Source organism: Triturus cristatus, chromosome 1_1 (genome assembly GCF_964204655.1).
Source record: "Triturus cristatus chromosome 1_1, aTriCri1.1, whole genome shotgun sequence".
In the NCBI taxonomy this organism is placed as follows: domain Eukaryota; kingdom Metazoa; phylum Chordata; class Amphibia; order Caudata; family Salamandridae; genus Triturus; species Triturus cristatus.
Genome location: NC_140579.1, coordinates 1,197,586,610 through 1,197,614,485, shown reverse-complemented (window position 1 = coordinate 1,197,614,485; position 27,876 = coordinate 1,197,586,610). Strand labels below are relative to the sequence as shown.

The following is a 27,876-nucleotide window of genomic DNA, read 5'->3' as shown; positions in this document are numbered from 1 at the left end:
CAAACAGAAAATTACTGGTCCATAAATAACATATTGATAATAAATGGAGTAAGTTTGTTTCCCAGATGTTAGTTCCATTTTTTAAATTGTATGAATGAACAAACATAGTATGAAAACTGGTTGTTTAAAGATATAGCCTGGTGCAAAATGTTATTTTGGAGCAAATACCCTTCAGACTATTTACTACTATGCTAGTACTCCAAGCGATGGATGCAGATGTGCCCTGTCTTCTTTTTTGTGCATCAGTGCAATATTTCTAAAGTAAGGTCCATAATATGGATCTTATGAACTTATCCAAAAGTCACAAAGTTTGATAGACCACTGTCACTATAAAACCATAGTTTCATTAAAGAAAAGATTAGTGGCCATTTGGTACAGCAGGAGGGGTTTTTAACATACACTAATACACTCTTAACTTGGTGTAAGAAATCGCAAAACACATGCAGTTACGTTAACTAATATTTGTATGGAAGGTGTTTTGCTTTAATTATCCCTATCCAAACATAAGAGTAAGGAATATAATATGTTTTACATATATTCTAAAAGTATTTTTTCTAAGCACTGTGATCCTGAAAACTACTATAGCAGTTCTGGGTGATGAAACTGTGTAAACTATACAGAGACCATTTTTTGGTACTGTGCTCTATACAAAGTTAAGTGTGCATATACACCACTTCTCAGAAAACACTATACCCCTCACAGAAAGTAACATGAATACCGCAAACAAAACTATTTTTCAATTAATTAGCAATAGGACTCACAAAAACAAGGTGTAGCATAGCGCACCATGAACAGCTCTGCAGGCCCCTTTCTGCTATTTCTTATATTTATAGTCTAATTAGTTGTTTAATGTACTACAATATTCATCTTCAAATATTTTGTTTAAAGTATACAATCATGCTTAGGCATATTTTAAAGGAGAAGATTGGGAAGATCTGCTGGGATGAATATTGTTAATATTTAACATCTGATTGTCATTGTGAGATGTCAAGGAGCAGTTGTATGTAGCCAGTCTGACCCGTAGTGGTGTTCTATATTACACTCCTATATAGGCCCATGACATGTGGCAGAGCTGTTTAGTTATTCCACGCCTGTTTAGTAGGTAATGGGTGGTTAATTGTTGCAGACTGGTTTAGTAATGGGGGAGGGCCATGACCCCTAGCAGTTTCATTGTATGTGAGTGTAAGAGTGTCAAGCAATGAAAGTGAATTTTTATACAGCCTGTATGACCTAAAATTGACTGACTAGACCGATGAGTCTATGGTATTACTATTATTGTGGGTTTATATCTTGTATTGTATTGCAAATGGATTTATATAGTACCTTCTACAGCTGACAAGGCTTTGTGGCTTTTTTGAATAGGCAGGACGTTGCTTGGTCATCTGGGCTAGTGCGGTTAATGATTGGCACTCTCAGAAAATGGCAAGAATGTGGTTTTATGGTATTTGCTACAGCCAAATCCTCATACAATTCTACTGTGTGGACTTACTGCACTGTAAAGTAGCTCTTTTAAAATACCCAACGTGAAATAGGCAGAGCAGTATTTAATCATGTCATTCTGCTTATTCTGAATAATAAAACAGGCCTAATTATCCTTACTAGCTCTTGTCTCTGTTACAAATCAGGGTTCATTGAGCTCTTAAATGCCCTTGTTCAAAACCTTTTAGGACCTATCATTTTTCATATTCCATCTTTGTATCTATGATTGCAGGTTTCAATAGAATAATTGGTTTTTAAGATAGGGGTGTGTATAATAATTTATATCTTATTTTTCCCCTTTGAATCAGGTATATATGTTTATGTAAAGAATTGTCCAATTTGTGCTAGCCCGGTCCGGTATCAAGAATATACGTCAGGATTTCACAATTTTAATGACAAGACATTTTTGACGATTCCTCTATGTGTTCTTATGACCTCGTCATTTCAGGTACTGTGTGTGTGTTTGTGTATATGTATCCTTGTGTGTGCATATGTGCCTCTGTGTATGTGTGTGTTTTTTCACTAGTTGATAATATTTGAAGGCTTCAACAAATACATGCTCATTCATTTAAATTTTACATTGTGAGTAGTAATACTATTTTTCAAAATTAATGGACGATTTAACTTTATAACAATTGTAGTGATTGCAATATGTTTACATGTGCACTTAATTCACTGTGGACAGGATTCCCATCCTCTGACTCAACATTGGTACTCTATTGAAATTTCGATTTGGCAGATATGTACATATGTTTAGTTCATCTGCTTATAGGTTTTATGATAATACTGAATATAGTAATTTTAGCCTCTGTAAAATTAGTCATTCAACAGGTATAAAATGATTAGACACAATTTAACTACTTAAAATTTGATTTAGTTTAATGTTCTAAAAATCAATTTCTCTCTTGTTGCAGAATCATTTGTTTGTTATAAACATTCCCAGCAATATTATTACAAGCCAAATAGATTTAGAGCCCTCTTTTATGAAAAAAATTAGGGGAAATTGATTGTGGTACTCAACTTTATTTTCTCTTTAATAAAGCAAAATCATTAAGTTAGAAAGGCGTTTGGCAAATACTTCAAACCATGCTTATCAAGACGCTGATTGTTGTGTGTCACCAACCGTTAAAGATCAAAAAGTTCTTATTAGGAGGCAATAGTTTTATCTTTAATTCAAAGGCAAAAACCTTTGCATTATCCTTCAATATGTTGGTGAGGAAGTGCGTGATAATTAATACATTTCATTACTTTTGTTTTATTTAATATTAAAGTGTGATAGTCTGTGGTTACATTTAAAAAAATATGAAAAATACTAACAGATTATGTTTGTAATATTCACAATGCTTTATACTCAATAGAACCACACAGCAATTGGACGTTTCTTAAATACAATGGAAGATTTCATGGGGATGAAATTTCATCATGACACTCTTAGAAAGGCATTCTTTCATTTCTCAGCAATGAGGAAATATTCTTATGACTTCTATTGCATTAGATGTGGACACCATCCAGCAATTTTAGTTGGTGATGCAAACTGGAAGCTTTCATTTGATATTCCTAGTAAGTAATAATTTATTTTCCCAAAAGACATTGTTAATAGTATACACTCTCAGTTATTCTTATTTCTGCTATTCTACAATTTTCTGTGAAAGAAGCACTGTCAGTTATCTCTCTTCTGCTCTCTTCTGGGCACTACTCATATTGACTGCCCGTATCAATTTGTCTATTTGTGTATCAATTTAAAAATGAAAGCAATAACATTTTTTAACAAATACAATCAAACGGAATTTGCATTACAGATCATTGTTTAATTAATGGCTTGGTCATTCAATTTCATGCTACCTTTTCATTCTGCTCATTTAACATAGTTTTCTCTATTATTATTAAAGTCCAGCCTGCAATTTATGTTGCATGTCAAGCACGTTTCACCCTGGCAATAAAACTATATATACATGGTCAGTTTATGGAGTGTGACTTTTGAACCTTGAAATATGCTCACTCATTTGTTGTTAATATTTATACTAAGATTTTAAAGCTAGATAGAAAAAAGATTTGGTGTTACAAGACATTTCACTTATCCAGAACTTTTCTTGTCCATGCTGAAATTACAATTTTTAAGGAACACTTTGATCCTCATAAACATCTGATCCATTCTTTGTGAATTGACCTCACATAAATATAATGAATTCTACACTATTGGAGTATATGAACAGTGCTAAAACTACTAATACATGAAACATTGAATATAATGTTCTAAATTTATATCCCAGTTCATCTTTTCAAAAGACCCATACTGCAGGATCAAAAAGAGGAGGAATTGCAAGTAGACATTGAAAATTCTTGGCAAAAAACAGAGTACCGAATTATTGCTAGCGGCATTTGTGAAGGTAAGTATTTTGTTGTTTTAGTCTGATAAGATGCATATTTCAAACAACTACTTAGAATATAGTTTTTTCAAGATAAAGGTTGGATCTCTGCTGTTATTTTCAATAAGTGTTACTGTACATGTCATAGCACAAGAACATGCATCCTATGCATTGGGCAACATTCACAAAGGCAAATCTCAATGTGAGATTCTCTGTACGCATACAGTGGTGCCTATGCATGTCACATATATGTAAATTTCACCATAAATTTAATTTGTTAACTCTAGATAGAGATGTTTTTATACTGCTATGAATGTATTCCTTCTAACATAAGGGTCAAGTGATACATATAACTTACAATTCATCATAAATTTACTACAATTCACTGTACAGGTGTATTTTGGACATTAACATGCAAACAGTAGTTCTACAGACAATAGGCAGAGTTATCAACTACTCTACGTACGTAGAACTATGAATTGGTAAAACTAGGTAAACATGCATTTTCTTATGAAAAAAATGCACACCTCACAAATAATTTTGGAGCAAATAAGAAGAGTGCACACCTTGGGCTACTGTGTCTTCCCTTTGTGATGCATAATGCGATGGAACCAGAAACAGTGTGTATCCATGTTCAAGTATTGGTTTTAGCACACCTTGCGTTTTGATTACTATTCGAATGGGTTATTAGGACTTTTACATTGGAGAAGTGTCTCTTTTATAATTTTTTTATTTTTCAATTGATTCATCTGATGTGTTTATATTTCTACAATTAGATTTATATGAGGGTCTTTAATGTCCAAAGCTATATGTCCTTTAGAAATATATAATTCTTTTTTAATATTTTTGTTTTGTGTTAACGACAATGTGATTAAAAAGGGCAGTTGTAATGCTGAAAGTTATTTGACCATTTTTTTTCATTTTAGTAGTCTTTGTAAGCAGTTCCACTATTACAACAAAAATTTAGTAAAACATGTTGCCGAATATATCATAGTTATTGCTACATTCCACCGTTCGAAGCCATGGTATCAACATCATTTCCTACACAGATGACACCCAGCTCATCATCACGCTTTCAGAAAAACCCTGCCTCCACCAGCACCAGCTACCACAAATGCTTGACGAGCATCACCGACTGTATAACGACCAACTGCCTGAAGCTCATCATGGACAAGACAGAATTGGTGATATTGTGAAATAACAATTCCCAGAGGAATGAAACCTAGTGGCCTGTTGAACTTGTACCCACACCTACACCACCTCCATAATCTTGCCATAATCCTGGGTAGATCAATCACAATGAAATGCCAGATCAACACAGCCTCCTCCTCCCTCAGCTTCAACACCATGCACATGCACCGAAAGATCTTCCAATGGCTCGACTTACATACCAGGAAAAAGGCCATCCAATCACTAGTCACCAGCTGGCTTTACTACGGCAACACACTCTACGCAGGAATCGCCACCCAGCTCCTAAAGATACTCTAGATGATCCAGAACTCAGTGTCCTGACTCATCCACAGACTTCCCAAATGGACCCATATCATCCACTACCTCAGGTACCTCCATTGACTGCCATCCAAATGAGATACCAATTCAAGATGCTGATATATGCATATTAGGCCTCCACGACCAGGGACCGGTATGCATTATCAACCACACTGAACTACCACCAGCCATCAAGACACCTGCGCTTTGCCTCCATCACCCTTGCTCGCACTCCCGGCATCTGCTGAAGCTGCATCAGAGGATGCTCCTTCTCTCACGTTGTTGCCACATCCTAGAATGGACTTTACTTCCATCACTGTACAGCACTCTTTCTCGTGGAATTCAGAAGTAAGTCAAAAATAGCTCTTCAACTGATTGCAGCATGATCCTAGTGCCTGGAGGCCCTCATTGTGATTAACCTTGCTCTAAAAATCCTGATTTATTAATTAATTAATTGATTGATTGATTTGTGCACATTTTTAAATTGATTTTTAATAAGCACCACTACAACAATTATTATTTTTAGCTCTTCTGTGGTCTTTTGTAGGATGCATTTCAGTTCTGTTATTAAAACTATATCATTTTGAATAAAACTATTGCTATTTTGACTTTATCTTCTATATTATACCAAGATGATAACTTACTGGAGTTATAATAAACTTGAAGCAATATGTTTGATTAGAATGATTTCTTATAAATCGAAAATAGTTTGTTTTATATTAAATATTTGTTATTGCCGACTAATGTTTCAGGAAATGACCAGAAAAACCCTTATTGTACACAACTGGACTACTCAAACTTTGTGCCTTGGGTCGGTAGTGCAACCAGGGTGGGCCCTAAGGTGCCAAAAAGTGAAGTGAAGAAAGGGTTGCCATTGAGGTGCAGAGATGAAAATGTTAATAAAGAAGAAGACAAAACAATTAATGAAGATACAATCCTGCTACTTCTGGAATCAACACAAGTATCAATTTAAATGTGTTATAGACTTTTCAAAGTCAGAGACTTGACATGTTGGTATAAATGTTTTATCAAAATCATTGATCATGCTGTATGGTATCATAATTTCCACGGTGTATGTTTTCATTTGTTTTTCCGATTTACTTACAAAGTAGGTAATACATATTGTAACAACTTTGTTTCAAGGGGTTCTTAAAAATGTATTGTTTCAAAGTTCATCTATGTGTCTGGCACAACGAAGTCTAGATCGCTTTATGGTTTTTGTAAAGAATGCAGGATAATTGTATCTCTTACATGATTTCCATAGATATTTTAAATTATTTTATTAAGCTGTTTTTAATCACAGGTTCAACTATGAGCTAATTAGTGCAATTGAGGGTCTAGCAGGTACAGCTCAGAAATGTTAAATGTAAAACTAGCCCCTTATGAAAAAATAAAAACATGAACTGCAATTAGAAGATGCAGTGGTGAGAATGAGGTTTAAAGTGTTAGTTAATAAAAAAAAATCTTTATTTCAACAATACAAAAGTTATTTTCCATTTTACCTGTTATTTGATGACCACTGTAAGTAATAGTCACCGGGTTTCGTCTACAATTGTAAATCTAATTGAACATCTACATCCATTAAAGACTTAGGGCCTGAGTTATACATTGGTGGCAAGGGTATTTCGTTTCTATGCAGACAGAGTTCCCTTCCTGTTAATATAATGGTCCGCCCACCAAGTTTAATTGCTGTTAAACCATATGTTTGGCCAGGGCAAAGACTACTCTGTTTCTACCATAGGCAAAACTTATCCAACTGACTTGTGCAGTGAGGGCCATTTGAGAACAGGCAACATGTCTGCCAGCACAATTTAGGTGGGCAGACATGGAGTGACTTTTTTTACTGATGTTCATCGGCAGGTAAAACCAGGCGGTAAGGGAAAATAAAACCATTGTAATGCTTACCTCTGCCATGGGAGAAGACTCACACATTATAAGGGGAGTGTTCGATTTTTTATTTTTAAAAAGCAAATCCCACTTTAAATTTGAGCTTTTAAAAAATTAATACTGTTAGCTACAGGGCTGTGTCATTGCCAGATAGCCCTGTAGCAAACTGTAAAATGCATTGGCAGTAACCACCATGAGTATGCATCCTGCTAATGCCTCTATACATGACCAACTGCTTGGTAATCATGTGGGAATTAGGTTGTGTCCTCTCCACCATAGGGACAGAGTAATTTCTGTCTCCATGATGGATCCACGGGCTGTCCTCAGAGATATTACATACTTTCAGGTTATACTACTTTTTCTTAAGATGTTTGTTGCTAACAGGCTTTCAGGTTTATACAAGGAAGCTTAATTGACAAATGAAGAAATATTAGGGATTTCATGTTAAATGTACATGTAGTGTACCCTACTCTCAATTTTAATTCTGATTATTAATTTGGAAGAATTTTGTTGATCCTCTGCATTGTGCCTTTACCATATTACATGTGTGTGTTATATGAAGGGGAGCTATGAGAAAGAGTACATCTATGTATGCACTATTCTGCAAAGGTGTACAAGCAGATGTGGCTGCCAAAATACTTGTCTGCCTTGTTCTTCTTCTGACCTTGGTGCATTGGCAGTTCTTTAAATGACTTCACTTCTAAGCTAAATTTGCTTTTATCCAAACTGCATGTATGACGGCATAAAACTTTAAAAGCAATTTACAATTCAAGAAATACATCTTTGTTAATTGAACGATTCTTTTTGATTTTGTTCTATGTTGAACCAATGAAAATGTTGTGCATTTATAAATTACAATCTGAAGAGGATAAATGTAAGTGCATTGTGTTATAGGTAATATGTCTTTGGGACATATAAAAAAAGCAACCACATGTCTATGAACTCCTTAAAATATTTTAATTACAATTATCTGTTATATTATGGTAGTTGGAGTTGATTTTCATTATTATAATTAGTCTTAACACACAGTATTTTCATAGGCTACAAATGATGAACTGATTAATGCGTGCCAAAGTTTGGGTGTTTCTGGAATTGGATCACAATCAGATCTGATAAACAGGCTTCAAGAGCTTGTCCTCTATAAAGAAATTTACCCTAAGATGTTTACAAAACTACAGAAAACCGGAGGTATGACATAGAACTAAAATATTTAAGTTGCAATTATGTGATATAACCTCAGTATTATAAAACAATTGTGTTCGCATAGAACGATGGGAGAGTTGTGTGTTTTTTATTTCCATGGCATAAAGTTATATAATAATTAAATAACAGTCTGTGTTGGTGTGTTTCTGGAAATATTTATAACATATGCCAGTGTCAGCATTTTTTAATTTTAAATTTTACACTAATGCAATTGCTTTTGTTTTTTAATATGCACTTTTGGGAAACAATGTAATTACAATTGATAACTTTACATGTTTTTTTTTCGTATACCTTTATTCAATTTCAGTAATGTCTAATATTCCCATTTAAATCAATCAATCAATCAATCACATAATTTGTAAAGCGCACTACATACCCGGTAGGGTTTCAAGGCGCTGGGAGGGGGGAGGGTGGGGTGCTGTTACTGGTCGAAGAGCCAGGTCTTGAGTTGTCTCCTGAAAGACAGCAGGTCTTCGGTTTGTCGCAGGTCGAGGGGGAGGGCGTTCCAGGTCTTGGCGGCGCGATGGGAGAAGGACCTGCCTCCGGAAGTGGTTCTCCGGATACGTGGGACCGTGGCCAGGGCGTGGTCAGCGGAGCGGAGGTTCCTGTTGGGTACGTAGAAGGAGAGTCGACTGTTGAGATAGGCTGGGCCGGTTTTGTGGAGTGCTTTGTGTGCGTGGATCAGGAGTTTGAAGGAGATTCTTTTGTCGACGGGGAGCCAGTGCAGGTTCCTCAGGTGGGGGGTGATGTGGTCGCGGCACGGGACATTGAGGATCAGGCATGTGCGGAGGCATTCTGGATTCTCTGTAGTCTGCTGATGAGCTTGGACGGGGCTCCGGCGTAGTGGGCGTTTCCATAGTCGAGTCTGCTGCTGACTCGGGCCTGGGTGACTGTTTTCCTCGTGCTGGTCATAATCCATCTGTAGATCTTGCGGGGCATGCGGAGGGTGTTGAAGCAGGTGGAGGAGACTGCGTTGACTTGTTTGGTCATGGAGAGTTTCTAGTCGAGGATAACGCCCAGGTTGCGTGCGTGGTCAGTGGGAGCCGGGGGGACCCCTGTGAAGTGGGCCACCAAGAGTCGTCCCATGCGGAGGGGTTGGATCCGAGGATGAGGATTTCCGTCTTGTCTGTGTTCAGTTTGAGGCGGCTGTCCTCCATCCAGTTGGCGACGGCCTTCATTCCCTGGTGGAGGTTGGATTTGCCGGTGAGGGGGTCCTTTGTGAGGGAGAGGATCAGCTGAGTGTCGTCGGCATATGAGATTATGTTGTGGTCGTTCTGGCGGGCGATGCATGCTAGAGGTGCCATGTAGACGTTGAACAGTGTCGGGCTGAGGGAGGATCCTTGAGGGACGCCACAGATGATCTTGGAGGCCTCGTAACGGAACGGGGGAGGCGGACTCTCTGCGTTCTGCCGGATAGGAAGGAGGTGGTCCAGTCCAGGGTCTTGTTACGGATCCCTGCGTCATGGAGGCGCGTGCGTAGTGTGAGGTGGCAGACTGTGTCGAAGGCAGCAGAGAGGTCCAGGAGGATGAGGGCAACCGTCTCGCCGTTGTCCATCAGGGTCCTGATGTCGTCTGTGGCGGCGAAGAGGGTGGTCTCAGTGATGTGGTTGCTGCGGAATCCTGATTGGGAGGGGTCCAGGATGTTGTTGTCTTCGAGGTGACGGGTGAGCTGGATGTTGACTATCTTCTTGATGACCTTTGCTGGGAACGGAAGCAGGGAGATGGGTCGGAAGTTCTTGAGGTCGCTTGGATCCACCTTGTTTCTTCAGTAGGGCGTCGATCTCTGCATGCTTCCAGATCTCAGGGAAGGTGGCGGTCTTGAAGGACAGGTTGATGATTTTGTGCAGGTGGGGAGCGGTGGACTTGCTGGCTTTGTTGAAGATGGGGTGCGGGAGAGGGTCGGATGGGGAACCGGAGTGGATTTTTCACATGGTCTTGATTGTGTCCTCGATGCTTACGTTGGCCCAGGTTGTCAGGGTGTTTTTGGCGGTGGGGTGCGGTGGGTTCGGTGCGGTGTGGTAAGCAGGGGTCGTCCGGGGTCTGAAGCTGTCATGGATGTCGGTGATTTTTCGGTGAAAGAAGGTGGCGAGGGAGTCTCACAGGGCTTGCGATGGTGGGATGTCGTTGGAGCTGGGGTTGGAGAGTTTAAAAAACATCAATGTTAATTTCTGACATTATATAAGTACTTACAACTGATAGATTTCGGTCACTAAATGTATAAAAAAAGTGACAACATCATCATATACATATAATACATATGAGTTTCAAAAATATTTTTGCAATAATGCAAATAAGTAATCATTTATATGTATGAAAAGCTAAAAATGTGTTAATTCAAACTCTTTGAACAAATCTAAATCCACAATCCATAACAGCTTCTTCAAGATCAATCGGTGAAAAGACATCAATATTTCATTGATTTTCATATGGAAACAGTGTGAGTTGGTCATGCTACACATTCCTATCATAAACTCCAGTCATGACTTGACATCTGGCAAGTTTAATCGAATAAGCAGCGCACATTTTTTCCAGCTAAATATTAGTAACACAAGGACCGATTCACCAGCATAGTGGCGTATGTCTGATTTTTAAGTAAGTGTATATATATATATATATATAGATAAATCCACAGGGGCGAACAATTCACGCATTCAAGCATGTCAGCGCTTGAAGGCTTGCACATGAAAAGCATTTTTGTTATAATTCACCCTTGAGTGCACTCGTTTTGTTTGAACGTGAATTGTTCACCCCTGTGGATTACTGTGTAGCGGTTCACCACCGCTGGAGACTGCACCCGGCAAAGTTTGAGGATATATATAGATATAACCACAAAATAGTTTGTTTTTTGCACCTACAACTGCATGTTGTGGAGACGCCTTATGAAATTCCTCTTTCGCACATCCATAAATGTGTGTTAGCCCCTGCTGTGAATTGTTGTGGTGCTTGGTGCCGGCGTTTCACCCATCAATGGAGTGTGGATGCGAGGAAGAATGTACATAATTTTGCTGGGATTCTGCTCATACACAGAAATATGCACAGGAAACCAGGACCTCTGTGAAGCCGACTAGCATCAGTGTCTCATTCATTCTCCGTACTACAGCGAAGCTACCAATGATTAGACAACCCAGAACAAGTGAGTTAGGGTACTCTCAGGAATGGTGGGAATCAAGAACACTCTTTCATTTTTATTCTCATAACAGTCCACAACATGAGTAATCAGAGAGATGCAAAAGTTTAAAATGTTTAGTTTTACCTACGTGCTCTAAGATGCTGTGTTTTGGCTAACACAAGCAGGAAAATGATTAGAAAGAAACCAATCAGCATTGTTACAAAGCCATAAAACCCAAAGGGAGAAATCATGTTACAATGGTAGTGGAAACAGGTCTTATAGCGCCTTTTGTACCACCCTCCCCTGGCTAGGAGCTAGGTTTTATAATGATAATAGAAGGTCTCTAGGTTTAAACGGGGAACCCCATACCTCCAAGATCAGCAGAGGTGAATCACATCTCAGGATCAGCAAAGCTCTCTGTCACTGGAAAGGTGTTTTATCCAAGTGCCCGAATCATGCATGCAAAGTAATATTAAAGGCACTTGAGTTTCAGTTAGTAGCAGCTGTGTGCATGTTGTGTCTCGATCAGGGGCCAATCAACCTGAATCAAGAGCATTCATTGTTATTATGACCTTGAAGACTTCTGCACACAGTGTACAGACTAAGGTCGCGGTGTAAGTCTTGGGATGTGAAAAACAGACCGTTCTCATGTGAAGAAAAGCAAGCAGTTTAACTTACAACAACAGTTACATGTAGTGTTGTGTGCTAGACCGGCAAAGTGGCAAAATTGCGTTTAAACTTCTAATACGCTCATGCTAACATAGCAATGTGTGCAAGCAGAACCCTGTCTTATATATATATATATATATATATATATATATATATATATATATATATATATATATATAGTTTTATATATATATATATATATATATATAGTTTTATATATATATTTATATATATATTCACTGAAAAAACCATAGGTTTCACACACGTTATAGTTAGGAATTAGCATTTAAAAAACCTTGCAAATTCAGTGAAAAAACCATAGGTTTCACACATGTTATAGTTAGCTGGACATTTTACTGATAAAAAACCAATGAAATTCCCCCGTTATAGTTAGTGCAGGCAACTATAACTCACGCGACCGCAATCCTCTGCTGATGCTAATACTGTATTTAGACACTTATTTGCCCATGTCTTCTTCCATTAAATTTTAGCTATACATATATTACAAATATTTTTTTTTCATAAAGACACATATGTCATCAGCAGAGGATTGCGGTCGCGTGAGTTATAGTTGCCTGCACTAACTATAACGGGGGAATTTCATTGGTTTTTTATCAGTAAAATGTCCAGCTAACTATAACATGTGTGAAACCTATGGTTTTTTCACTGAATTTGCAAGGTTTTTTAAATGCTAATTCCTAACTATAACGTGTGTGAAACCTATGGTTTTTTCAGTGAATTTGTACGGTTTTTTAAATGCTAATTTACTTTACGCCATTCGTGGCGTGCGCGCCCATTTAATGCAGTTCGTTCCGTGCGCGCGCGGTGCGCTTCGCGCACCGCGCGCCCACTTTACGCAGTTAGTGCCGTACACGCACGGTGGGCACGCGGTGCGCTACGCGCACCGCGTGCCCACGTTACGCTAGATGGGCCATGTACGCACGATGCGCTTCGCGCACCGTGCGCACATGGAGGACATATGATGCGCTCCGTTGTGAAAGGTAATATTTTAATTTTTTGGTATAAAAATATGCAATGCACAAATGGTGCCCTTGGGGCACCATTTGCACATGGGGTGGGGAAAGTATGGATTATGTATTTTTTTAATAATTTTTACCGTACGCGTACGGTAAGCGTAATCGGCGAAATTATCGAAAAAATTAAAATTCCGTTTTTGGCCTTGGGGGATCTTTGGGGACTCCCTCAACATGGCTAGGTGCTTAGGAGCTGTCTAAACAGCCCCTTTACATGTTTTTGGCCTTTGTTTTTTAACCCCCTCTCAGAGTGCGAGAGAGAAAATGGCGGCCGCAACTTCCTGGTTTCCACCGATTCGAATGTTTACTAAGATCTAACAGCCAATCAGATTCGCGCTCGCGCACGGCACCGTACGCGTACGGTAAGCTTACCGTAAGCGCACCGTAAGCTGCCACAGATATATATATTGATTTAAATGCTATTTTCTCAGGAACTACTGAACAGATTTACACCAGACCTACAAAAGGCACTTCCTTGACCTGAGGACTACCTCTCTGCCAAATTTCAAGTAACTCTGTTCAGCCGTTCGGGCTGTAGCTGTGTCTAAAGGTCCTATGGAAAAATGCATGGGAAAAACGCGTTTTGGGACCCCCCTTTTTTCTCAGCCCCCGCTTGACGAATCCCCCCGAGACTTTCAGGGTAGGAGCGGAGCGTAGCGCCCCATTAGTTTTGAAAATTTTGCGAGGATTCGTCGACCGGCGCCAAAGTTATTCCAAATAGAATGTTGCGGTTTTCCTATGGAAACAGGGTCCTAACTATAACTACCTACTGGCGACCGCCAGTAGGTAATTTATATATAGTTTTATATATATATGTATATATATGTATATATATATATATATATATATATATATCATTTTGAATTATACCTCTGGCAATATGTAAAGGTCAAATATGTATGATGAATACATTTGGCAGATGTACATCTATGTATGCATTAATTTTTTCAAAAAGTAAATGTTATTTTTAATAAAAAATTCAACATTTGGAGATAGATGATGAGCCTCATTTACAAGGCTCTTACGATGCTGGCACAGTGTGGTGGACAATATTACTTTGCCAAGCAAATTCACGATGCGTGGCTTTTCCTTAACTTGTAAATATGTTCTTCTTTCACGCATAACTCTGCGCGATGGGCCGTACCATGTTTGTTGCAGTGGATTTGCCTATGTTATATCCATGAATTCAAAGGCATTTCCAGATTTACAAGGTTTCTTAAACCTCGGGATGCGTCAGTTTTTATATGCCGCTCCACAGGAGGCAAAGGAGTTCCCCAGCGAGGAGAATACCTTTGTTTCTCCTCATTTTGTCCTGTTTCAGTAACAACAGGAATTATCCCTGTGACACAGGCACCCTTGCACCATGGCGCAAGGGTGCCTGCATTGGTGCACGACAACCAATTGTGCACTAGTGCTGGTAAAAGCTCACGGATGCATTCTATTTATGTAAATATGATGCATCCATGTGCTTTTAAATGTTGCAACAAAATTGTTTGCAGGGCTTGGTCATTTTGTTGTAATTTTGGCCCGGTTTTTCAATCAGGAAAAAAGTTTATAATGTATGACCTTTAATTTGTAGTGTCTTTGCACTCGTTGCTAACAAAGATATTACCTTTTTCCTGCTCTGCAAACTACTACATGACTTTCAAATCATTCTACTATTTGAAAGTCCCCTACCTTCCACAATGAGGAAATTTATATAACACATATATTTAAACCATGCTTGCGACATTTTCTATATTAATACATTTATGTGAGTGTTTATTAACATTGTCTGAACAATGAAAATGATTCTACACTTGCAAATAAATCCGTTTGCTCAACCTAAAGCAAGGATTTTTTGGGTGGCATGATAATGTAAGTCAGGCTATTGTTCGTAGGTTCAGATTGTGTAAATCTTCACCTAATAGAATACAAAATGAAGCAACACATTTGCTGTGATCTTCTTGCTCAAATAAGTGTTATTCTAGATGATGTTAGGCAGGTCTAACATCTTTAAGTTAATCCATGACCATTAAAATACAAATTGTACTTCATTATATAGAAATGTATAAATGACGGTTGCATCTTAGCACAACGCTTGAATGCTCCAGTTATAATGTGTGTTTGTTCAATATTCATTAGAAAGCCACGTTTTGTTAGTTTAAAACAATCCCCATCATAAAAGTATATAATACTCATTCATAGAACTATTAATTGTTGTATATGTTGTTAAAATCTTATCACATAAAATTCGGAGCAGCCCCAAATGTGTTGTGTTTTCTTAATGCTGAAACAGTAATGAAGAAACACAAATTGTGTAATATGTGCTTCTTATTTTTCAGGAGGTGTTCTACACATGGGCTGCACACATTCCATCATTTATTACAGTTCGCCACTGTGGTGGCAAGAATCTGCACGTGATCATGCAGATGGGCTGCTAAGTTTTTTATACCCACCATCAATCTATATATCTGATATTGCTGGTCAGGTTGCTAGACACACCAACAACCGAACAGAGCAACAATTCTTTCAACCCTATGATGGAAGACTATGTGGAGCAACTGAGGAGAATATCCAGAAAGCCACAGAGAAAACCCTGAAGATTGAAATTCCTTGGCTAAAAAATGTATTATCTAATGATCCAATGGAATCCATGAAAATGTCTGAGACAGAATTTTATCAGAGACAGCATCCCATATCTGGCACACACGAACGATTGTCTTTGTATGATCGATTTCACGAAAAGAACCAGAAACGAGCAGAAGAAAAATTAAGGAGCATTGCTTTAACTCCAGACTTGCTTGGATACATAAACACTGCTGAGGCTGAGCAAGTGAATCGTGCTCTTGCTTCGAACTGTTACTTTGTCTGCGATATGAAAGAGTTGCATTTCTTATTTTCAGTTCGTCTTCTATTTCATTTAAACAATGAAAAAATTAACAAAACATTTGAAAAGCAAATGAAGAAAATTACATCAGCCAATTTCACTTTACTTTCTGATGGAAGGATTGCACTTGAAGGAGCAGGTAAGATTTATAATAAAATTCTATTTTTACATGACTTTATATTAATAAAACTATAAAAAATGACGTATGAAGTGTAATTCAACAGTCCCACATTACAATACTCATTAATGCGATTAACAATTCATACACTTGCTTTTTATTTACTTGAGAAGGTGTATTACTTTATAACATATATTTATAAAAACTACTTTTATTTGGTAGATGAAAAGGAGAACCACAGAAAGAAATCCATGAAGCTCATTAAAACTGAACTAAAGCAAGAGCTAACACACAAAGAAACACTGAAAGAGAATATGATTTACAGGTTTTCTGTTGGACATTTTCTGATCAATTCAATTGATGAGGTGAATAGAAAAAGGAAGGTAGTATTTAAAAATGATTATGTTTGATACTCTGCCGCAGGTATGATTGACTAATATTGATGAATTCTGGAATGATGCATTTCTTTAAAAAAAAAAACAATACTTATGATATAATCGAAAACCGCTTTTTGTAAATATGTTTCTATAAGAAAAATGATTATTAGTTGAAGTGGATGACTACTCACCTTATGATTAATCAGGGTATAACTCCCACTGTTATTAAAGTTACCAAATCTAAATCCCTTAATATTTATGACACTGAATAGACAAGCTTAACTTGGAGCAATGTGGGAAGCATGTATCTGCACCAAAAGAGTACTACATTAAAAAGAAAACACAATAAAAATCAGATTCAGAAAGTACATTTTAATAAATACAATTACACTAAAATTTTAGAAGTTTATTTTTGGCAGCCTTTAGACATGAATCTTTACATTCCTTGTAAAATTTGGCTAACAAAAACACTACTTGTCAATGTGGAACAACTGGTAGTGGAACACTGAGACCTACTCATGATTTCAGGCTGCCCAAGATAGTGGACAGTGGGATACAGAAACCAAGTTCCACATGCAAAGAGGTTTAATCTTGGGTCCTAGTCTCAAGAATGGAAGTCAAAATATTTCATCAGGGCAAGACAACAGTCTATATCCAAAAAGGTTTCCACTATACAGGATAGCCATTAAACTAGATCTGCATGATGCCATTGGTTTATTCATGAAAATCTCAGAGTGGAAAAATATCATTTTGCACCCAGAGAACTTTTCTAATTGGCAAATGCTTTTGCACCTTCACAAAATCAACATTTCTGAACTGGTGCTCGTGCCTTTATTCAGAGCTCAGAATCCTTCAGGTGGTAAGGCTGTGGACTGTGTCTAATGATGGCTCCAAGATGGCTCCAAGAAATTGGTCTCTGCTTTATAAAACTGAATCACATTTGATTTTGGTGAAAAGTTTTGAGCAAAAGAAGTTTGTTTCTTCAGCCCAACAGCAACACAACCTTGACGGATTAGCTTGGCAGTTTTGTCCTGGCCCTCTAGAGTTCTTTCAGTCTAAATCATTGCTAAATCCCAGGTTTTTATTTATGCAGTAGAAGTCTATTGATTCACCGCCAAGGCTTCCAGGACATCAGGTAAATCAATTGGGGTGCAAGAATCAATCCATCAGAGGCCACCAGCAGGGTCTAGATCATCTATGTATCTCAAAAAGCTGTAGGTAAAAGTTGATTTTATAAAAAGACAGGCTGTACTGTCTAGTAACAGGATGTGGGTAAATACTCTATACCTTTCATCAGAGAATAGTGGGCATAGTGAATATATCCTAAAGAAAGGCACCAAGTTACAAAACAATAGTTAGTCTGTAAAGAGTGAAGATGTTTGTCTGATCTGTCATTGCCCTAATAAAACTCCCAATATCATTCATTACAAAAAAAATCCATGCAAGGAGATAGTCGAGTTAATGTTAAATTTCATACAGGGTGTAATTACCAAGAGTGTGTTCAAGCCCAAAAGAAGTTTCTGACACCCCAAAGTTCAATAAACCGCATGTGTAGATGTTTCTCAAAAAAATCCAACGTGGAGCATGCACTGTTTTAATGGAACATGGACATCATGTCAGTATCAAAGAACCAATCAATATTAGTTGAAATATGTCAAGAGAAGCACATCAATCTATCAATTTTACCCCTACATATAATAATTACTAACCACTTTGTCAGAGCACTCAACTAATGTAATGTGTCCGTTCATGGTGACGTGTTCATAAGGATCATATCAGTGTAACAACTTGCACCATAGATGTACTACTTATTAACCAACAATGGCAAAAGCAAACAGCAGTCAATACAGTACCACTTCATCAACCATTATCAACGTGTTGCACTGTAGGAGAGTCAGATAACAAAAATATGTTAGCCCTTATTCTAAAATATTTACAAGACATACACCAAACCACAATCTAACTACAAAGAAATGACTTGCGTCTTTTAAAATGGTTTGGCATGGTAGCACAGAGACCCTCAACCTGTCATGAAAGTAAAGACAGGCAGGAATAAACTATTTTAGATAGTTGCTGAAATCCATAACTTATAAACTGTCTAGCCCTACTTATGACTAAAAGGTCACCATCTTGGGGTGTAGTGATCACCTCTAAGGAAAATAGGAATATCGGTTAACTTATATTGTTGTCAGTCTTGGTGTAGAAACAGCTGACAATTATGAAACATAAGACGTAGTGCAAATGTTCATGTGTATAAAACCGTAATTCAAGTCCCCAGCTCACGTTGAAATCTGACAATGCAATAAATAACAGCAGTAGCTATTGTAAGTCACAATAGCTATATATTCAGAAATCAAAGTTGTTTCCTTGATCTTTTATTCCTTCTCATGAATTCTTCAAACTCTGATCTTTAAACCAAAACGTATTTTGTCGCCTCAGTAATATGTACATGCACATTTTTCAAGGCTTTGCAGTTTTCTGTTTTATGTATTTGAAGTGTGGTGATAACTCCATCACACGCTGTCCTTCGGCGTGTGTTAAGCAGAAACGATGCGCTTCTTAAACTCGCTCTTCAATATTGGAGTTAGGTCACATCTCAGTATTGCTGTAAATGTCCCGAGTCCACATGCCGAGTTCTCGTGTATGAGTTTGAATTACGTTCTATTGTACCTTAGGCCACAGGATTTGGGGAGGCCGGTGGTTCTCTCCACCCTACAGCACCGTACTAATTGAGACTATTCAATCAATATTTACTGGATATACCCTCTCCGGCACCAAAAATGTTGTTATTCAGGCATAAAGCGATCATTTCAATTAACATGGTGTTGTGTTGATGATATTCGATATTTCTTTTGCCTAAGAAGTATTGGCACGCCTGGAGTCCAATTGAATGTTCAGTATTGGAATATAGTGAAACAACGTCCATTGTTATTAATTTAAAGGTGGATTGCCATGTTATTCCTTCCAATTTTTGTAATAGATCCGTGGTGTCACGTAAGTAAGAACTGAGGTATTTTACGAGTGGTGTCAAGAAGTGATCTATATAGTTTGAAATTGTCTCAAGAAGAGATCCATTTGTGGAGACTATTGGTCTGCCCGGTGGGTTGGTTTTATTTTTAAGTATTTTGGGTAAATAATAGAAGGTGGCCATTGTTGGAAAATCACATACCAGATATTTATGTTCTTCCGTGTTGATTAGGCCTTTTGCCAACCATTTTTGTAAATGTGATTTCAAATTGTCTGCAATTTCTTGTGTGGGATCTTTTGTTAATAGTTGATAATATTGTTTGTCCATTAATTGGCGGTTTGCCTCAATTACATAATCCCTTTTGTCCAGGACTATGATGTTCCTACCTTTGTCTGCTGGTTTAATTTCAATATTGGTGTCCAATTGCAGATTTTTTATTGCTTGTTTTTCTTTTATGGATAAATCGTGTTTTACCTGGCTGTGTTTTATTTTGTAAAGCTCTTCTATTACAGCTTCGTGAAATAAATCAACTTTGTTGCCCGATGGTAGGGTTGGATAGAATTTTGATTTTGTCTTGAGTCTGCTTTCACCAGCTCCTGATAGTGGTTGTGATTTTTGTAAATCTCGTATGATTTCTGTTTCTTGTGATGGTGTTTCAACTCCCATTGTTAATAAAGTTGTTATGCCTTGAATGTCTTTAGCTTGAAGTACATTCGTCGAGGATGTTTTTGCCTCCATTTGAGTTTTTGATTTTATTTTCTCTGCATGTATTTTAGCCAACTTTATTTTCCTGGTGTACTTGTACAAATCAATCCTGGTTTGTGCTAAATCTAGATGAGCGGTTGGACAGAAATGAAGACCTTTTTTTAGGACACTTTCTTCAATGTCTGTTAGAGTTTTACCTGACAGATTCATTATATTAAGTTCTTGTGAAGCTAAGGATGTTATTTCTTTTGTTGTCTCAGTCGATCCTTGGTCCAAATGTCCGTTCTTGCTTCCTCCCCTGCCCCTCTGGCATCTTCTTGTCTTCTTGGCTTCCTCTCATACTTCTTGTTCCTCTTCCCCGGCCTCTGTTTATCCCACCTCTTTGATTGTTTTTTTGATGCTGTTGTTTTAATGCCATCCGCATTTTCGTAAAAAAATCGGTCTTTTTCTCATTTCTGATGTGGCTGGTGTTGTGTTTTCATTGTCACTTACATCAGTGCTGGTGAGGGAGTCATAGCTCGAGAATTCTCTACTGGTCATTTCTAATCGTGCTTTACTTTTCCGTATTTCATATTTTCTGCCAAATGTGAAAATGCGACCTTCTTCAAAGTCAAATTTATCCCTTTGGAATTTCTGTTGTTTGCGTTGTTTAACTCTGTCCTCATGCTTTTCAAGATTCTTGAGGATATCACTTTTGAATTTGGCCATATCTTCTGGTAAAGTCATTTTTTCGATTTCCTCTTCTTTTCCTTTTAATTCTTCCCTAATTTCTTTGAGGGCCTTTTCTATGTGCTTTATTAGAATCCGTATTAGCCCCATGGATGACTCTAGTAGATGTTCTCCCCACTCCTGAAGTAATATATATATATATATATATATATATATATATATATATATGTATAAAGTTTCACAAGTTCCCAAGCGAGGGCACTCACAAGTCGACGTTTATAGGGTCAGGGAAGGGCCTCAACACATCCGTCGTCCGCAGTCACCTGACGCGTTTCGGGCTTCCGCCCTTCCTCATAGGTATCACTGCACAGAATAACCACCAGCAAATGGATTCTCCAGCGTCTTCCCTTTTATTTAAATCAATCACACCCAGGTGAGTAATGTTGCAAAGAATGCTGGGACTGGTAGTCCATACACATAAAACCCCAGTGGGCTGCTGGCAATTAGACTGTAAATAATATAGTTCATCATGGGATGTGCAAGGAGCACCTTCCCCCATGCTGCCGCTCACCAGTCTGTTCCGCTTCGCTATCACCACGAACAGCAGCGGAGCCGCATTCCATCAGCAGCGGTGCACCTCCCGACCGGGAAGGCCGGATATATACAGTTTCACAAGTTCCCAAGCGAGGGCACTCACAAGTCGGCGTTTATAGGGTCAGGGAAGGGCCTCAACATATCCGTCGTCCGCAGTCACCTGACGCGTTTCGGGCTTCCGCCCTTCCTCATAGGTATCACTGCACAGAATAACCACCAGCAAATGGATTCTCCAGCGTCTTCCCTTTTATTTAAATCAATCACACCCAGGTGAGTAATGTTGCAAAGAATGCTGGGACTGGTAGTCCATACACATAAAACCCCAGTGGGCTGCTGGCAATTAGTCTGTAAATAATATAGTTCATCATAGGATGTGCAAGGAGCACCTTCCCCCATGCTGCCGCTCACCAGTCTGTTCCGCTTCGCTATCACCACGAACAGCAGCGGAGCCGCATTCCATCAGCAGCGGTGCACCTCCCGACCGGGAAGGCCGGATATATACAGTTTCACAAGTTCCCAAGCGAGGGCACTCACAAGTCGGCGTTTATAGGGTCAGGGAAGGGCCTCAACACATCCGTCGTCCGCAGTCACCTGACGCGTTTCGGGCTTCCGCCCTTCCTCATAGGTATCACTGCACAGAATAACCACCAGCAAATGGATTCTCCAGCGTCTTCCCTTTTATTTAAATCAATCACACCCAGGTGAGTAATGTTGCAAAGAATGCTGGGACTGGTAGTCCATACACATAAAACCCCAGTGGGCTGCTGGCAATTAGTCTGTAAATAATATAGTTCATCATAGGATGTGCAAGGAGCACCTTCCCCCATGCTGCCGCTCACCAGTCTGTTCCGCTTCGCTATCACCACGAACAGCAGCGGAGCCGCATTCCATCAGCAGCGGTGCACCTCCCGTCCGGGAAGGCCGGATATATACAGTTTCACAAGTTCCCAAGCGAGGGCACTCACAAGTCGGCGTTTATAGGGTCAGGGAAGGGCCTCAACACATCCGTCGTCCGCAGTCACCTGACGCGTTTCGGGCTTCCGCCCTTCCTCATAGGTATCACTGCACAGAATAACCACCAGCAAATGGATTCTCCAGCGTCTTCCCTTTCATTTAAATCAATCACACCCAGGTGAGTAATGTTGCAAAGAATGCTGGGACTGGTAGTCCATACACATAAAACCCCAGTGGGCTGCTGGCAATTAGTCTGTAAATAATATAGTTCATCATAGGAAGTGCAAGGAGCACCTTCCCCCATGCTGCCGCTCACCAGTCTGTTCCGCTTCGCTATCACCACGAACAGCAGCGGAGCCGCATTCCATCAGCAGCGGTGCACCTCCCGACCGGGAAGGCCGGATATATACAGTTTCACAAGTTCCCAAGCGAGGGCACTCACAAGTCGGCGTTTATAGGGTCAGGGAAGGGCCTCAACACATCCGTCGTCCGCAGTCACCTGACGCGTTTCGGGCTTCCGCCCTTCCTCATAGGTATCACTGCACAGAATAACCACCAGCAAATGGATTCTCCAGCGTCTTCCCTTTTATTTAAATCAATCACACCCAGGTGAGTAATGTTGCAAAGAATGCTGGGACTGGTAGTCCATACACATAAAACCCCAGTGGGCTGCTGGCAATTAGTCTGTAAGTAATATAGTTCATCATAGGATGTGCAAGGAGCACCTTCCCCCATGCTGCCGCTCACCAGTCTGTTCCGCTATATATGTATATATATATGTGTATATATATATTTGTGTATATATATATATATATATATATAACAGTATGCCTTCAAGCTTAGAGAGTATTGCATTAATCATGGAAAAAAACAAAGTAATGATCTCTGGGTAGTTCCCGAGTTTAGGTGGAGAACAGCTCCTAAATAGAGCACCCTGAAACACCTGTGACACTCTGAATGGGCTCACCTCAATGTCTGTTTTTCTAGCAAGGGCTTTAGGCATGGGATTAGCACAGTACCACCCACAATGAGCTAAGAGTGTCCCTGATGTAGCGGTGTACTCAATGTAGAAGCTGCTCTCTACCTAAACCTGGGACTACACTGAGTCTCTTGGTTCATTTTTTGCTTCATTTAGTTTGTGTACTGTGCTGACTTATACCGGGTGCTCCCTTGTGTCTGGCCAGAGATATACCTCTATGAAAAGATTGATAGAACAGCTAAACACATCAGGGGTTGCCTTTACTAAATCCATGTTGGCTTGGATGGAATGTTATCAGTCCAAAGTTGTAATACTGTGCCTGGAGTAGTAACAGCTTTTGTAATTTTTAACACCAGCATGAATGGCACTGGTTAATCCTATGCTTAAAGAGTTTGCTGTAAATATATATATATATATATATGTTAATGAAAAACATCGATAAAGGCCGTTGCCGAAACGCGTCTATTTATATGCTGGTGGTCCGTGACATGAAATAAATTCACGGAACCTGCCCCCCGTGAGTTCTGTCTTCTTTGTGGATCGCCCCGGATTTGGAGGAGAGTAGGAGTGTTAATTGTTATGCAGACGCACCTCCGCATTCAAGAAGCACCCGTCTGTGAGTGCACCAAGCAGGTGTACTTGGAGCGTAAATATATATATATATATTTTATATATATTATCTACTGGCCAGTAGATAGTTATAGTTAGGACCCTGTTTCCATAGGAAATCCGCAACATTCTATTTGGAATAACTTTGGCGCCGGTCGACGAATCCTCGCGAAATTTTCAAAATAGGTGGGGTGCTACGCTCCGCTCCTACCCTGAAAGTCTCGGGGGGATTCGTCAAGCGGGGGCTGAGAAAAAAGGGGGGTCCCAAAACGCGTTTTTCCCATGCATTTTTCCATAGGACCTTTAGACACAGCTACAGCCCGAACGGCCGAACAGAGTTACTTGAAATTTGGCAGAGAGGTAGTCCTCAGGTCAAGGAAGTGCCTTTTGTAGGTCTGGTGTAAATCTGTTCAGTAGATCCTGAGAAAATAGCATTTAAATCAATATATATATCTGAGCCAGCTTACGGTGCGCTTACCGTACGCTTACGGTAAGCTTACCGTACGCGTACGGTGACGTGCGCGAGCGCGATTCTGATTGGCTGTTAGATCTTAGTAAACATTCGAATCGGTCGAAACCAGGAAGCGGCGGCCGCCGTTTTCTCTCTCGCACTCTGAGGGGGGGAGGAAAAACAAATGCAAAAAACATGTAAAGGGGCTGTTTGGACAGCTCCTAACCACCTAGCCTTGATGATGGTGTCCCCAAAGAACCCCCAAGGCCAAAAAGTCAATTTTTTTGTTTTTTGAAAAATCGCCGATTATGCTTACCGTACGCGTACGGTAAAAATAATTAAAAAAAAAGTCATCCATACTCTCCAGACCCCGTGTGCCAATGGTGCCCGTAGAGCACCATTTGTGCATGGCATATGTATCAACAAAAAATTTAAAAGATTACCTTTCACAACGAAGCGCATAATATGTCCTCCATGTGCGCACGGTCCGTGAAGCGCATCGTGCGTACATGGCCCATCCAGCGTAACGTGGGCACGCGGTCCGCGTAGCGCACCGCTTGCCCACCGTGCGTGCACGGCACTAACTGCGTAAAGTGGGCGCGCGGTGCGCGAAGCGCACCGTGCGCGCACGGAACGAACTGCGTTAAGTGGGCGCGCACGCCACGAATGGCGTAAAGTAACTTAGCATTTAAAAAAACGTACAAATTCACTGAAAAAACCATAGGTTTCACACACGTTATAGTTAGGAATTAGCATTTAAAAAACCTTGCAAATTCACTGAAAAAACCATAGGTTTCACACATGTTATAGTTAGCTGGACATTTTACTGATAAAAGACCAATGAAATTCCCCCGTTATAGTTAGTGCAGGCAACTATAACTCACGCGACCGCAATCCTCTGCTGATGACATATGTGTCTTTATGAAAAAAAAATATTTGTAATATATGTATAGCTAAAATTTAATGGAAGAAGACATGGGCAAATAAGTGTCTAAATACAGTATTAGCATCAGCAGAGGATTGCGGTCGCGTGAGTTATAGTTGCCTGCACTAACTATAACGGGGGAATTTCATTGGTTTTTTATCAGTAAAATGTCCAGCTAACTATAACATGTGTGAAACCTATGGTTTTTTTCAGTGAATATATATATATATTTATATATATATATATATATATATATATATATATATATATATATATATATATATATATATATATATATATATATATATATTATCCTGTATTTATCAGCGAAAACTAATCTGGCACAGACTCCAAGTTGGTAAGTGCATTTATTTTGCTGTTACATGTCCCTGACGCATTTTGGGCACCAATAGTGGCCTTGATTACATGATATCAATATGTAGATGTTTCCATATTGGTACGTCTACACACCCCTCACATATGTATGTATGCATGTATCTTAACATTTATATGATTATGTTTCTGTATATTTGAGCATATATTTATTAGAATAAAACATGTTGTAAATACCCACTTCAATAAAAATTTGATAGTATAACTATCATTATCCATACCAGTTAGAAAAGCAACCTAAAATATAATATTTAACTATTACATTTTATTCTGCAAAAGGAATTTCTGAAGACAATTTTAAATGATGATGGTGATGAAGAAAAAACATTAGCCCTAGCAGGAAACAACCCAATAAATGTAAAGGGCTTGAGGAGCCTTTGTCCAATTCACATTCAAACGAACCACAGCCAGAAGACTCAAGATGGATCAGAAAACTGGCTCACTGATGATGTAAGAACATTTTTAAACTATTGTACAAAGCACTGTGCTACTTACGTATAAACTTAAACATTATGAGATTAAATGCTATTATTTTAATGGAAATATCTTTACTTTCTAGGTGCTTAATGCACGGATTTATCAAATAGTTTCAGAGCAAAGAGATGTAAGTGCATTTCATCAATTTTTTTCACTATAGTTATGTCCAACTTTAAAAAAACCTAATGAACATATATGGGATAACATTAACGCTGCCGTACATTATAAGAATATTACAAGTCACCAAGATGTCCCATAACCATATAGAGGAACAATGACAAAGGCCAAGTTCCTTTATAAAGTTATGGAACTCCGAGGTGACTTGCAAAATACTTATCAGGTATACAAGGGGGTACATTTTCACATAAAATACATTGTCCCACCATCACCTTTCCCAAAAACCACTTAAAACATTGTTGCATAGTTCTTTTATATGAGCGAGCATGTTTGCAAAGATGAAGAATAGAAATTAAACTTGTAGTGCAAAATTAATCATATAAAAAAGCTGTTTGATATTTTTTTTAAACAGATATTATCAGCCGTGCAATACAAGTCAGTTTTTTTTAAAATATTGCAGTAGCTTGGAAAGTGAAGATACATGCAAAAAAAGTAGCCTTTCTCTTTCTAATCAGTGCAAAAAATATTCTGTCTGCTTGTCACTGTAAGCTTTAAAAAAAAATTACAGATGAAACAAAAGCAATGGTCCTTTTCCTGCTTTAAACAGCTGCTTTAATAATGCTCCAAGACCTGTTCTGCCTTTCGCCCCAGCTTCTACCTCTAGATATATGAGACAGACATATAAAGAGAGACATATATAGTGTGAGCTAGCAAAAAACTGGCAAAACAGATGTTATACAAAAACCAGATGGATGTAATGCTTGAATTATTCTCAGCCACTGGTAACTACTCGAGCCACATCACAGTACATCATTATCGGTCCTCCCCGCACACTGTGTCACTGGACCAAAACTATACCTGGCTGATGAGCCCCAATGAGAGCAAAACATGTCCTAGGTTCTTGTGCTCCTGTTTAAGGAGTACTTACCAGGTCAGTTTGGTTTAGATTGTTTACATTCGAGCAGGGTCAAGACTGATTTGCATATGGCTTTGTCAAAAAAAGGTGAATGCTGTACAGAGTAATCACCATTGGCTGAGATTAATTCATGCATTTTATCCGGGACATTTTGCACATAAGAAGCCAGTAGAGTGTCATAGGGCAACCTATTTGTGGTTTTCTTGCTTGGTCCCGAAAGTCTGATTTCTGTGTTGCTATGTCTCATTTAACAATTTTTATAGCAATTGATAACATTTTCTAATTTAATCGCACCCTTTTTTGGGATAATGGCATTTGACAATTGTTTACAAGTAATATTCCCCAACTCAGAAGACTATATTGGTTTATTACTATAGACATAAGAATTCCTTTTTTACTTATGTGAAAGAACCGATTTTAATCTTACCATGGTCATGATCTTAACCTAACTACTAAAAGCAGATAAGAGCAGCTCTTAAATAGACTTTGGAATTTAGAATCTAGTCTTCAAACTAACCAA

At 38.8% G+C, this 27,876-nt stretch overlaps 1 protein-coding gene across 1 annotated transcript; it reads left to right on the top strand.

Annotated features, from left to right (window-relative positions):
- The first annotated feature begins 1,552 nt into the window (after window positions 1-1,552).
- Window positions 1,553-16,632, top strand: LOC146871824 (uncharacterized). Its single transcript, XM_085648861.1, has 6 exons — window positions 1,553-1,927; window positions 2,838-3,039; window positions 3,750-3,866; window positions 8,261-8,408; window positions 15,560-16,243; window positions 16,445-16,632. The coding sequence occupies exons 4-6, from the start codon at window positions 8,381-8,383 to the stop codon at window positions 16,630-16,632; spliced, it is 900 nt and encodes a 299-aa protein (XP_085504987.1). The 5' UTR covers window positions 1,553-1,927; window positions 2,838-3,039; window positions 3,750-3,866; window positions 8,261-8,380.
- Window positions 16,633-27,876: the final 11,244 nt, after the last annotated feature.